General features: G+C 36.7%; 1 protein-coding gene across 2 annotated transcripts in view; it reads right to left on the reverse strand.

Moving 5' to 3' along the window:
• Positions 1-14,426, reverse strand: part of BABAM2 (BRISC and BRCA1 A complex member 2) — a 161,634-nt gene that overhangs the window by 103,615 nt on the left and 43,593 nt on the right. For both annotated transcript variants that reach the window (XM_057397022.1, XM_057397023.1), the window contains 2 exons: positions 13,001-13,195; positions 9,103-9,177 (listed from right to left, as the gene is read on the reverse strand). In XM_057397022.1, the coding sequence (XP_057253005.1) occupies positions 9,103-9,177; positions 13,001-13,195 (270 nt within the window). The remainder of the gene's footprint in view (positions 1-9,102; positions 9,178-13,000; positions 13,196-14,426) is intronic.

Below are 14,426 nucleotides of genomic sequence, written 5' to 3' on the forward strand. Positions count from 1 at the left end.
ACACATTGTCCTCAGGGTTCTTGCAAATAAGCGGCTGGTTATTTACATACCATCAGTCAGTCATCAGTCTTAGTCAAGACATCAGTCATATTTGCCTAACATTTTTCTAGACCAGAAAAGATTTTAAGTAAAACACAGAATATTTGATCTATAAACACGGTTAGATATATTTTAAAACATATTAAAATGCCAAAGAAGGGCTGAGTGCGAGCAGCATTATTAGTTGAACTATTTCACTATTTTCCCTCAGCAGAAGTACTTCCTATCTATGTTATGTGAGTACACTTCAATATTGTATGTGCACTCCAGACAGTTCATTACATAACTGAAAGACAACATTTAATTCACAGACATCTTTTTGCCCAACTTCTGATGTACAAGTAACCTGTTAAGACCTAAGGACTGCACCTAACTGCTTACCAAATGAAGCCAAACTAATGTTCCTCCTCAGTGCCCCATCTCTCCCATGGACGTGCTGTTTGCAATGATTACAGGTCCCAGCACATAAAAGACATACAAGTTCTAGCATGAACACTTAAACCACTAAAATAGAAATAGCGAGTCAACAGGTCTAAGTTTTATTTATTCTTTCACTGTTTCACTGAGATGCTGGTGGACAAAGCAGACTTTTCTTTACCCTTCTCCATCTTAAGTCTCCTCCTAAAACAGAAAATACCCAAATACACCTTATGTAAACAAGCAACTACTTTCCAAAATGGAAGCTACTATAGAAATACAAGTCTTGATAGAAATGTAGCACATTTTTTATTAGCAATTAATGGAGAAAATGCTGGGCATTCTTTTGGTAACATGGTGGAAATACAGCAGAACAGCCTAGATGTTTTCTTCTTTTTATGTTTGGCGATATTATGATCAATGACATTGTCAGTATCAGTTAGGCAAAAATGAATGTGATGGATCACCCAACCTCAGAATATTTACTGCTGAGAGTAACTGATTCAACAGTAAAGCTTTCATGTTTTTCCCTTTTTTTAATATTTTTTGATTAAACCTTGAGACCTAAAAATCACATAAAAGGGAGCAGTTATTTTTCAGGTACATAAAAAAAAAAACCACCCCAAATGAACAAACCCCACTCCTTCAAACCCAACCAAACAAAAAATCCCATTTTTAGATTGACAGCCATCAAAGGATTCTGTGAATTTAACAGAAAGTTACCAGCACAAATAACAGAACCCAAACAAGAATGACTAAGAATCATATGTAATCATCATACAGACGTACATTTCTGTTAGTGCTACTATTTCTTAAGATAAACATAATCTAATAATCTGAAAGCCAGAACAAAAAAACCCCAAACACTAAACCAACGCAATCACTGCAACAGTAAATAACTGGCACTTTCGTACACAAAATTGACTTTAAAACCTCAAAACATGAGCTGCTGGACATAAGCCCTGATCTGAAGACTAAGAAAGAAACCTATTAGTAGAAAGAGGTTGTGGGCTCAGCACTGAAATATCCTGCTTAAAATCCTTCCATCGTGCTTTATGTACTTCTGTATTTCTAAATGTATCATTCCTGGTTAATGAATTTTACAGATTATTCCTATACTCATATTTTATGCTCAACAACTTCTCAAATATTTTTCCTTTCAAGAAGAAATGGCAATGGGGAAGGAAAGAAAAGGTTTTTAAAAACAGGTCCAAGATCCTCTTCCCAGTTTAAGACCACTGTACAATGCTTGGCCTACATACTATGGGTGGACCACGAAAGATAAAACAAGCACCATCATTATGTAATAACCTGCAATTATTTTTACGGCTATTGAATTCCATTCTTCCTATGCAATACATAGAATGCAAATGTAAAGCAATAGTACAAATTACAAGCCCTAACAAGGCAGTAAATCTGAACCAAGTCACGCAACATAACTTGTCTATAAACATTCCCACCATATGCAAAAAAGGCTTTTAAATTTCAAAAGCTGTTCTTTTTAACTCATTTTTCCTTCAATTTTTATTTTTTCTTTTTTTTTTTAATAAAATTAATGGAAACCCCCTATTTCTGCTCATCTCAGAACAGGAAATTAGTTCTATCAAATTAGAGAAAAATTCACAGAAATCAAGACAAATGTTCTAAGATTTAATTTATCAGTAGATGTGGTGGTCCTTTACTACTGCATTATGAAAATAAAAGGTTTGAATATGAGATAACTGTCATCAGAAATACAGTTGATTAGAGATTATGATTCATATTAAGATCATAATCTATAAAAATCATCAGCTGTGCAGAATGAGCTGTTCCAGTTGACAGATCTTATTAACAAACTCTTCCAATAAATTACAGAAAAAGCTGATTTTAAGAAACTGCTTTTGGCTTCCAGCATATGGACCTTAAGGTACTCCTGACACTAACATGGTTTATGTGGTTTTAGTGACTAGTTACTACAGACAAATCATGTGGTTGGGGAAAAGTTGTACTAATATAATTCACTGAGAATGAAGGGAAATGATCAGTTTGCAAAATTCAAATATAACATGTTCTCATTAGAAATAGTATTAATATAGGGCTTTGCTTCCCTTGGGTTATGGGCAGAAGATAGCAGAATAAAATAATGAAAGAATGACTAATCAATCTGTAGTTTCTATAGGTATTTCTGGAGCTTCACTAAATTATAGCAGTAACACTTTACTCTTACCCCTCCAGTGCCAGAATGAGTAGATTCTGTAACAAAGCAAGAGGCCTGACTTATTCTGCAAAACCCTGTATGATTAATAAAGACACTGCAGCAGTAAGACTAGCCAAGAAGCACAATGCACTGGAATACGTTAAGATCTTACACCTCTACCTACAGTGACAACTAAAATATCCTGCTAAATTAAAAGAAAATAATAAATAAATAGCAAACCAAAATCCCCAAACCTTTTCAGCTGACAGAGCTTATGTTTTAAATATTTTATCACCAAAAGAGTCACTGTTTTTCTGACTCTACAACTTCCTAAACTGCCAGAAGCATTCCATGACATGAAATGGGTTTGGTTTTCTCTTTAGTTTTGGCCTCAGTTGTTATGCCACCTCCCCTGCTTGGAGTTTCCATGCTTCTGGCAAGAGGCTGCTACTCTGACACTGGCCAGCATACTGAGGAAGAACACTTCCTTGATGGCAATTCATTTAGTACTTTTTGATGAAATACGTAGACAGCAAAAGTAAACCACAGATTTCTGTGCACAGGCTAAAATGAAAGACTCTTAGAGACAACCATCAATGCCAGCTCTTCTTGATAAATGTCTTACACACAGATATATTTATTTTCATGGCCCCTGGATCGTACAATTCACTGGCTTCAGCTACTACAAACTTCTGTTTCGAACTCTGCCAGTACTGACTTGCACAGACCCACTTCTAAACTAAAATCTCAATGGCTCAATATAATTGCATGTTATAAAGTTTACATTTAAACTATTAACAGAAGAAACTTAGACAACCTTTGACAATCTGATATTCTGTTTAAGTAATTTGATGCTGCTACAATAAGTAATATACTGAATATCATACCTCTGTCTAGTTTTAAACCTTAAACTATTGGCTCCAAATGCCTGTAATACATCTCAAGATCAGAAATACATTACAGAATACAATTAGGAAATTAAGACTTTGTGACAGAGGCATAAAGTTAAGTAGCATAAGATTGACAGCAATGCATTAGAAGATCTCTATGGAATGTATGGTGGAAGTATTCAGAGTTATTAGAGCTACATATTATTTCAGAATTACCTACAAGCCTTATATATTGCCAGTCTTCCTATTTGTAAAGAACGTAAAATGACAGCTGCCACCATAGACATGATAAGTTTCATGTGATGTACAGGTCCATCATTCTACCCAATACAGAAGACATACATACATTATGGGAAGACAGTCAAACAGTATCTACTGCAAAATGCTTTATGTTCTTTTGGGACATAGCTGCCCAAGGTAGTGTAAAAGGATCAAGTCAGATCTGGACTCCAATTCCTTCTTGTCGTTGACTTTGTGACCTTAAGACACCACTCATTAGGTTTTAGTTAGCTAGCTAGCAACAAAAATCAAATGACTTTCAAAGGAAAAGAAAACATACTTTTTCAGAATATTTAGCTCATATTTTTTTAATTGAACAGACGTAGTACTACCTTTTATACAAGCATGTTTGTGTTTTGGTATTTAGAGTAATTTAACACGAACCTTAAAAGCTGTCAAATAAATCAAACTGCTAAATCACAATAGTAAAGAAACCAGCCTGGGGAAAAAAATATAAATCTCGTTTGACCCTGAATACTATGACTTAACTTCTGTTTGTTCTCTACTATAGCTGATTACTCATACACACACAAGTACTGCAATCTTCACAGTACTTGGAATCTGGTCTACGTCATAAGCAAAGGTTGCACTGAAGTCTTTTAACAGACTTCCAAATGATGAAATCACAGTAAGGAAAAACACAAATATGTTCTTATCTTTCAATTTGGACTTGATAAACCTTTTCCACTGACAGTCTTACACACAACTGTTTGGCCCCTGGCAATGTGTCTAGACAACGTCTCTTATTTGTTTCAGTTCTAAAAGATACGCACTAAATGAAATGGTCAACACAAAAAACTCATGAAAAATAGATTTAAAGATTAAAAAAAAAAAGAAAATCATCTACAAAACCCAATTAGGTCTGCTTTCTGTATTTCCTTTACTCTTGAATAGTAAAAAAGTCATTAGAAGCCTGCTGCTCACAGCATCATAGATAAATTGGTCCAGATACTAGCTGTTCACCAGGGCACAAGAAGCAGATACTTAAGGAAAATGAATACTTTAAAAATTACATACAAGAAGGTGGCGGTAATCACAGAACATCTTTCTTAGCCAAAACCTCAAAACCCCATGGAAATAAAAGAAAAACACCTAAATGTCTTGCTTTCAACAGCATCACCAGCAACATATGCTAAAGTTCACTCATACTGTGTAATCATACTACAGTCACATAACCCAGTATAATTTGTATATTACTGAGCTGGAGACTTTTAATGAATTATCATTGTGATAACACATGTCCCTGCAGCTGACCAAAACCACAAAGAATGATTTGGATGAGGTATTTTAGATGCTAAGTCTATCAGCTCCATCACTGCTGTGGCACACATAGTACCTGTAAAGTGTGAACTACAGACTGACTCTCCAAACCTGTATGTACAGAGAATGCTTCCATTTATGAAATAGTGGCAAAAATTAAAAATATTGCAACCAACAGAAAAGAATTTAAGCCAAAAATAATGTGATTAAAAATCCAACTGCAAGAAAGGGAAAGGGAAAGCACGATAGTAAACAGGATAGAGATATAAGGATTTTCCTGAGCAAGCCAATGCTCCATTTTTATCAATAAGAGAACCTTAATGAAAGGCTTACCAGTAATGAACTTTGAAGTAGTTTGAGCCACCAGCTTGATCCTGCAGTTATGTCAAGAATTAAAATATAATGGATATGATTTGCACTAGAAAACAATGCAGAAGTGGATGAAAAGGTCCACGTTAAATTCAAAACCTTTGCATTAAAGTATACCTCTGTAAAAGAAAGCGTAATGAAAGGGCGTCTTTTCCTAAATGTGCTTTTTCAGTGTAAATCGACATTTTCTTTCTGAACAGTTCTTTAGCATGGAAAAGAAAGAATGGTACTTTTTTCTTGCAAATGTGAAGCAATGTGCCAAGAATACTCAGGAAAAAAGATTTATCTGCTGCAGGTGGTATTATGTTTCCAAATGCAGAAGTGAAGAACTTTTAGTAGAACTTCAGAATTCGGAGGAAGAGACAGTGTGTTATGCATTGCTCTTTTAATCATTCTTGCTCTTCTTTACGTGCTCAGCTATTTTCCTTAACGTGCATACACTTGAACTGAATTTTAAATCTAGTACAGTGAATACCTTTAAAATGACCTGGTTAAATCTGCCCCTCCAGTATAAAAACCCAACTCATCCTATGCCTTAAATCGTTATTCTTTATAGGGAAAGAAGAATACTCTCACCACCATCAGTGCAAATTTGACAGAGTAAGATCTTCTGATTCTGGGGTTTGATTCTCAACAACTCCAAAGATTTTGTAACACTTAGACTGCCCTGACAGCTTACATCCTTAAACCTGAATACTGGCAAACTACACAAGGCTTTCCAGCCATGCTTGTGTTTACCTACTGCCACCAATAAACATTTCAGAAGAGAGTTACAAATCATTGGGGTACTAGGAGTAACTGATGAGGCAAAAATGATGGTCTTTAAATATTTCACCAGATTTTAATACAAGTAGTATTAATTAAACATCAAAAAAGAAGATAGCAGAGAAAGTACAACACAGGTTTGAACTTTGCAAATTGTCACAGAGAAGCTGTGAGGCTGGCTACAGACTAGAACATAACTCAAACACATTAAATTCTGCAGTTAAACATTAAGCTGTTAATACACTAACAGCCTTCTATTACTGACTGCTCCTCCACCTTTCAGGGTAATACATTAACAATTATTTCCACCGCATCAATCAATAGATGCTCTATCATGTACCATAATCCAGCAGGTAGCACTGAAGCCAATTGGCAGGCATGATGGAAAATCAACTCCTATTTTATTGCAACAAATCAAAGAACTATTTATGTCAAAAGTCTCATCAGAAAAAAAAAAAAAGACATAGCTTAGTTTTTTTTAATAGCTTTATAAATTTGGAGCAGTCAGAGAATAATTATTTCAGCCACAACAGAGTAGCTCCAACTCTATCTGCCTTTATATTGCTGCCTTAAGAGATGACATTTGTATGGCTGATAATGTCAGAATACAAGGAGCTAAACGCAGCAAGGGTAAAAGATCCATGCCTGCTGCAGAACACACACTGTCGTAATTCATGCTGGAGCCTGAGTCAAACCATTCTTCTGTTGTCATAAAACACTACTGGAATAAAACGATATTTCTTCTCCTGTGGATACTCATTCAGACTACGTATCATTCTCCTACCACAGACAGTTAATACATCTGCTTGCCTAGAAGAAGTCTGTGTAAGAAACCTCAGGATTTCATAAATACACTGCCCATCAAGAAGTATCAGCTGTTATAAGGCTGTTATGTACAAAAATACATTAATTTTAAACCCCCAAATCTTAGACATTAAGGTTTTAGAAATGTGAAAATAAAGCAAGCCTTGGAAACTGATTCTGCTACCTTCTGTGCATGCCTCTTCACATCACACCGTCTACATATGCAAGCAAAATAAATACACTTTTCTTCAGACTATTGAATCATTCAGTACTCAGGGTGAAGTTGTGGAGCACTGCTGGTTTATCCGCAGTATACCAACCTTGTTTAGAGAAGGTGGAAGATATTCAGTGAACATTGCATTACGCTAAAGAGGAATATGCTGTCATGCATTAAAATGTTACTCTTTAGAATCAAAAGCAGCATCTGTTTTTATCACAGGGGTCTTACATGCTACATGAATTCATTCACCACGTTCCAACCTCCAAGTTACACAGTTTCCTCAGAGACTAAACAGAGGTATAAGACCGTCCTGTGATTGAAGGTGTTAAGAATACTGGGTATGTACTTGTCCTGAAATTCCCAACCAATTTAAAAACGTTCCTGGAAAATAAGGTACTTGCTGTCTGCTCTTGCCAGAACTCCATAGTTTGCATTATATGTTCTCAGTCTTTTTTTTACCACAGTCTTTCAGAAGCAAATCACAGCTATCCTACAGTCCAGGCGAGCTGCTGCTGCACCCTGCTTCTCAACACCGCCCTTCCTGAAAAGGCCTTTGCCAACCATCTTACATCTGACTGGAAATGTTCAAGTGAGAAGAGAACGTCCTGATGAACACAGAACAAACTGAAAATATCCGGATGTATTGGGGAAAGTTAGGAGCAGCTCATTACTCAAACAGCAAACAGTCTACAGAAAGCAAAGAGATCACAGGATACCAATCTCAGACTACAACCAAAAATTTCAGGTAGATCATAGTTGTGCCCACTTTTAGTTTCACGGTTCTAAGCTTGAAACATCTCATTTGGAGAAACTGCAATTGTGATCTAACAATAGTTGAAGACTGTTGTAACAATAAGATGAAGAGGAGGTAATGGAATCCACACTGATGTTTTCATCTTAACATAAAAGTTACTCAACATTAAGTAGCTGCTCTTCCCAAATATTTAAAAGTAAAAAGATGATTAAGAGGCAGACGTACAGTTTAGAGGAAAGATGGGTGCTGGTAACATCAGGTAACTCAAACTTTGTCTGCAGTAGAAGTTCAGCACTTCATTCAACAGTAACGATTACAGTGACAACCCTGATCTTTCACTGCTTCTCTGAACATAGTAACACTGACTTTACAAAGGGCTTCCACAGCAATGGCTTGAAAGACTGACTGTCCCCTGCTGTGAAGACCACTCATTTCAAATTCTTCCATACTGGTAGTTTGTCACAAGTTTGTTTTGGGTTTGTTTGTTTGTTGGGTCTGGGTTTTTTTTTGGTAAAAATACTTTTTTCCAATTCAAATCAATACTCTATAGTCCTACTTTCTAAAGTATCTGGTCAAATTAGTGTTCAGAAACAAAGTAAACATCAAAACCCTCAATTCTTGTCATCAGGTATTTGCTTTCATTCCCTAATAAGAAATGGTATTTTTAGTTTGCTATTCTGCTTCTACTATTAAGACTACTGGTAAAACTGGGACTGCTCATTAAAAAACAACACTTACATAACATGAAATTCCACAGACTAATACAAAAGAGTTTATCTGTAAATATTTAAATTTGCTCCCCAAGATAATACCTTGGATTTAGTCAAGGGTTTGCTACTTACAATACTGTCTAAAAACCCAGAACATTTGCATTGCACAGCATCTCCTACAACAACCCTAATCCTGCAAGGTGCTTTAGAGTGATATAAGTGTATATCTACTACCTGGTAAAATGGCATGTGAAAAACCAGTGTGTCCTAACATCACCTTTCCAAAACATAAACCAATCAGGTTTAGAAATGGTGGACTTTCAAAGTCCTGGAAAGGAGGAGGGCAGAAAATTTTACTAAGAACATTTCCAGAACTCATACTCTCTCACAAACACTCTCAACTTAGACATTAACTTTACCTTGAGCAGGTATGTAGGAATGTTACTGAAATCTACAGGCAACTTCAAGAGGAAGCGAGCTGAGAATTCTCCAGTCTGTGGAAGAAAGGTAACACTAATGAGACCTGGTGTCTAAGACAGAACAGCAAACTGAATGTTCAGAGTATGAAACTAGAAAAATGTGAGCACTCACACCAAGCAGAAGGGTTTACATTTAGAACATTTCTTACTGGAATTACTGAAGATGGAGAAAATTATTTACAGATTTCACAGATGTTATGATAAAACACCTTAGAAACCCTAAAACATCACTGCCAGTAAGTCAACATCAAAAAGTAGTCAGAATACAACAAAATCAGACTATGGTTTGTTAGGCTCTAAATAGAGACTTGTCTTGGCTGTACTCATTTCCGGACAAAGGCCTGGCAAGACATGCAAACAGTCTGAAAACAAAGCTAAAAACCTGACAAATTTAAAAGAGCATACGCATGAGAGAGAGGCATCTTCCCAAGTGAATCTGGAATGACTAATGTGACACTGTACCACAAGCGCCCTCTGAATAAACACAGAGGAAAGAACTGAAGTAGCAGGTTTTATAATTTATTTTTCAGAATTATGTGACTCTTAACACCTAGGCAACAGCTTACTAAGAATTTGCCAGGCGTCCCCTACACATTGCTCTTTATTTATGCATAAAGCGTATGCAAAGGAAGTGGAAAGGATTTCCTTTCTGTTACATACACTTCCCGAACACCAGACTTTGTCCACCTGGTTATGAAGCAATGAAGTTGGCTCTTTTTGAAAAACAAATGCCTGTCTGATTTCCGCTATATTAATTTTTTGTTCATCTCTGGTTTTTTATTCAATAAAACAGCCATATAGCAGTTATTTCTGTCACGTTGAATTAGTCGGACAAAAAGCATTAAACAGTAAGTGCATAGTTAAGTATAGAAAATTGGGATATCTTGACACAAGGCAGCAAAACTTGTTTTCAGTTTTCACACCGCCCTGTCTTTGCACACACCCCTTACTTGGTTACATGATGACATACAACTTTTAAAACATAGTACTTCGTTTTAACAGGCAAGGGGACAAATCAAAGGTGTATGAATATGCAGCATCCATTCTCCCACAGTAACACATATGTACTACTGCACTGTTTCCTGAACATACCAACTATGCAACAAAAAGTGAACACATATTAAAGCCAGACTTTTCGTGATGATACTACTTGTGAGGATAGATGCCAACTTTCTGAAGCAGTATTATTTATGCATGCAGGAAAATCACCGCCTTCTTGTGCATGTATAACACAAAGACTGCTCTGATGACAGCCAGGGCACTTGCTTTTCATTCAGAGTGAAATTGATATTATAGACAGTGCTTCTTGTCTGGATTTAGCTTCCAAAAAATGCCACAGGACATTGGCCATAAAATCCAGACAGTTATTTCTGGTAAAAAAACAAGTCTGATGAACAGGGATTGCCACTGAACAGATGAATGGCCTCTGATCAAAACAGCTGCTCCAAGACATGGGAGTAAATAAGGACTCACAGACTACATCCTTTTGTCATTCAACCATGATTATTTTGCAGAGCATCGCTTCTCAAAGTGTTCTGGAGGGGCAGGGAGCAGTCCCTGTCCATGGTGCTCGCCTACCCAAATCCAACCGCCTGGTCACAGCCATCAGGTAGAGTCAAATCAATTTCTGGCCACAGCACTGAGAGATTAGAGAGCTAGCGGGCATCTGTACCAGTCAGTACTCTGTCAACATGAAGCTGCTGAGCTAGATAATCATAGAATCATAGAAAATGAGGGTGGGAAAGGGCCTTAAGATCATGGTTTGTCTATTTGTCATAGATCTTGGAGACACTTCACAAAATTGGAGATTCTGGAATAAATGCCTAAGAGAAAATTTCTGTTCCATTTTGGGACACAGCACTGAATTGAGGCCTCCTCTTCAAAGCTTTTTAACTCATGCACTTATAATGATTGCTTTTATAACACAGTGCAAGGTTCACTCATAGATGATAACTTCATGAGCCTGGTGAGCTACTATTGATCCCTGAGAGATGGCAATAACGTGATTCTCAATGACTTCCAGGAAAAGGAGGTAACATGCAGTTTATCTCATTTTTCACATAAACACTCCTGCTGCCCTGATAATCAAGACTAACAAAACAGTTGTAAAGAACAGGAAAAAGAACACAAGTTAGTTTCATAGTTTTGAGTTTTAGGACACTCATAAACAAGCCTCTGTCATGTATACACCAGGTTCATAGAATCTCCAAACAAGGCTCTCAAGTCTTTTCTTGATAGAGAGCATAAACTTTGAAAACAAAGCACACGCTACAGAAACCTCAAATAGCTCTGCAATGATTTAAAGGATTTATCCCAAAATGTATTTAAGATTTATTTTATGGGAATATTTTTAACTAAGACAGCATTTCAAATGTGAAAAAAAATTATTTGTTTATTCAGTCCCCAGACAAAGACTGAGGAAAGACTTAAAAGACTCAAGTAGATACTGCTTTCCTACTAAAAAAAAAGGAAAACACCCATAGTTTTCTACAGTCTTGAGTGGAATTTTGACAGCTGCCAAAAACTGTGACAAAAATCTCAATACAGTTCAGGAAGTCTTTTGCATTTCAATAAACCAGTCTGATGATATTTACAGATGTGGCAAGTTGTTTGTGATGGGAGCTATAGAGAACAACATTTAAGAACAAATTAATGAAATATTCTGATCTATGAACATAAGAAATCTGAAATTCTCTGATAAAGAAAATTTTACTTGGCTTAAAATAAAAAGCCTATGTGACTTGTCTAAGAAAAGAAAAACAGTACTGAGAGTTGTAAACATCCTTGTGTCACCTGTAACTTAAGGATGATTAAAGTGACATAAAGCTGAATTTTAGGGCCTGATAACAGGAATGCTGAATTTTCATCAGTTTTCTATTTCAGCAGATGCTGTTTCTGAAGGCCAGTATATCCTGAGAGTACGCTATTGATGAAAGTAAGAGGGGGACGTGTTCAGCATAAACACAACTGAGTATTTCCCGATATATCTGACTCCAAGCTTCCCATGATAAATATATATTACCAATGCAAAAAACCTGATTTTTGTAAAGCTTATTCTGTGGCAGAGATCCATTTTAAAAACCTAAAAAATAAACCACCCACAAACCAAAATGTCTACACTGCCAATAGCCTCATTTTAGGAGGATGAGGTGGTATACGTGGAGCATTTCTATGCAGCACAGCACATTTCCTAAGGCAAAGGATACAACTTCAGGAAACAGATAAGCCCGTTTAATGTCTAACTGCTGTACAAAGACATGGCCTTACAAGGTCACTGCTCTAACCCCATGTCACCTCTTACTATCCTTCTGCAGAAATTTTGGTGTTTGGGGTTTTTTTTCCTCTCCAGTTTAGGTTCCTGAAACAACTTAGCTTAAACAAATGCCAGAGGGACACAGGCAGCTGCAGCAACTCAATTGTAATATGGCACCACACCCTAATACATCCTACCTTTACTGACTAGGACAGGGCATCATACCAACACTGCTATTCTGCCTCTCAAATCTTCTGAGCTAACTCAAACTTCCAAATAACGCTACACTGTGCTCTGTAAATACTGCACAGGCCATTCAACAGTTTTCATAGTTTTCATCTATAACTCAGATGAACTAATACCAGGCTGATAAAGTTACTCACCTGGAAATCTGGTTCAACTAAGGCAGTGGAATGACAACAATGTACAAAACAGGAACATAGAAAGTGAGCTGAAGTCAAATAGAAGTTTTCTCCATTTGGAACAAGGCATGGAGATTCACAGAAACAACTCCAGTTTAGCAAGATAAGAGCTGTATTAAGTGACACTAAAAGCACTTTGACAGAAATACTCTTAATAACTTACCCAGTTGTTCTTCTTGCCAGCATAGATTTCCATGTTTTCTCCATACTGGGGCTCTTCAAGTAAAGTTTGATATTCGAACATGAGACGAGAGCTCTCACGTAATCGGCTGCATTGAAATTGGTGATACTGCTGCACAAGTTCTTTCACAACAAGGAGGAGACACTCAGGGTTTGAAGGATTCCAAGAAGCTAAATTCTGTTGAATTGGAAAAGAACAGAGACCAAAATTGTCTACAGCAATAGAAAGACAAGCACTCCTCCTTCCATACTGATACTAAAGGCATGTATGCACATAGAAGGTTTGTGACAAACAAAATAAACCATAATATTAAATGCAAAGTTTATATCATGCTTTGGAAGGAAACCAGGTCATGACTTTCAGCAACACAATTCATGATTTTTGAATGACTGTGGCTGACAGTGCTGCATTAACTGTCTACTCATCACTCATTGCTGTGATTACGATGAAAAACATACATTTCTGTCACATGAAAATGGTTGGGAGAAACAAGAGGTCTGGAAGGTGGTGATCCCATTCCTCAGAAACACAGCCATTGTTCTTGCTTTGCTAAAAAGAAAAACTGATGATCTTAGAATGCGGATGCAGCACTTAGGGGAACACTTGCCCCTGAGTACAGACTTGAAAAGGACCTGATATTTACATAATTTACAGACTCACCCAAGACTGACAGGCTCAGCTTAAAAAGCACAACAGGACATAACTGCTGATCACAACTGGCTTTGTTTTACATGGATGAATGAACAGTTCAATGAACAGTTACAGGAATAAACTGTACTCCTTAAACCTCTGTCCTTAGAAGCTACCACAGTGTCACAGACTTTACATCTGATGATGGCTTGAAGTAGAAGCACTGGTTTGGGGTTGGGTTTTCTTTTTTTCTTCCTTCTAGACAGTAAGAACACTTATAAAATGAGAATATTATCACTTCCATATCTTAAAAAGTAAACTACATTCTGGAGTAATTGTTGAATGGCTGAGATACTAATGCGATTCATCTAAGTTCCTCAAACACATACTACCAAGAGACTAAAACCCTTGTTCTGCCTTGTCTGCATCTACAGCTTGTAAAAATCTAATCCCGTCTTGACCCATTTAAGCTTATCCAAATCTACAAAATTTGTCAGGTAGACAGCGTCTTCTAGGAAACACATTTTGCATCATGCAGTCTAAAACCAGACAGAATATAACCTTAAATTTCCTGTTCCCAAGCTGCTGCTGAAATAAAGCATTTCCAGAAAGCCAGAGGATGTAATATGCCAGTACGTATTGATATCAGCCAGACAAGTGGGAATAACCTTTCCTCCTAATGTCATTGGTATAACACAATAGAAATGTTCTGTCAAAGGAAATGACCCGCAATATTTTAATAACTGACCTAAATGCAACCAAACCTTTTGTTTTTTAA

This window comes from Pezoporus wallicus, unplaced genomic scaffold (genome assembly GCF_028554395.1).
Source record: "Pezoporus wallicus isolate ANWC-B61680 ecotype Strahan unplaced genomic scaffold, APGP_CSIRO_Pwel_v1 contig_14703, whole genome shotgun sequence".
In the NCBI taxonomy this organism is placed as follows: Eukaryota; Metazoa; Chordata; class Aves; order Psittaciformes; family Psittacidae; genus Pezoporus; species Pezoporus wallicus.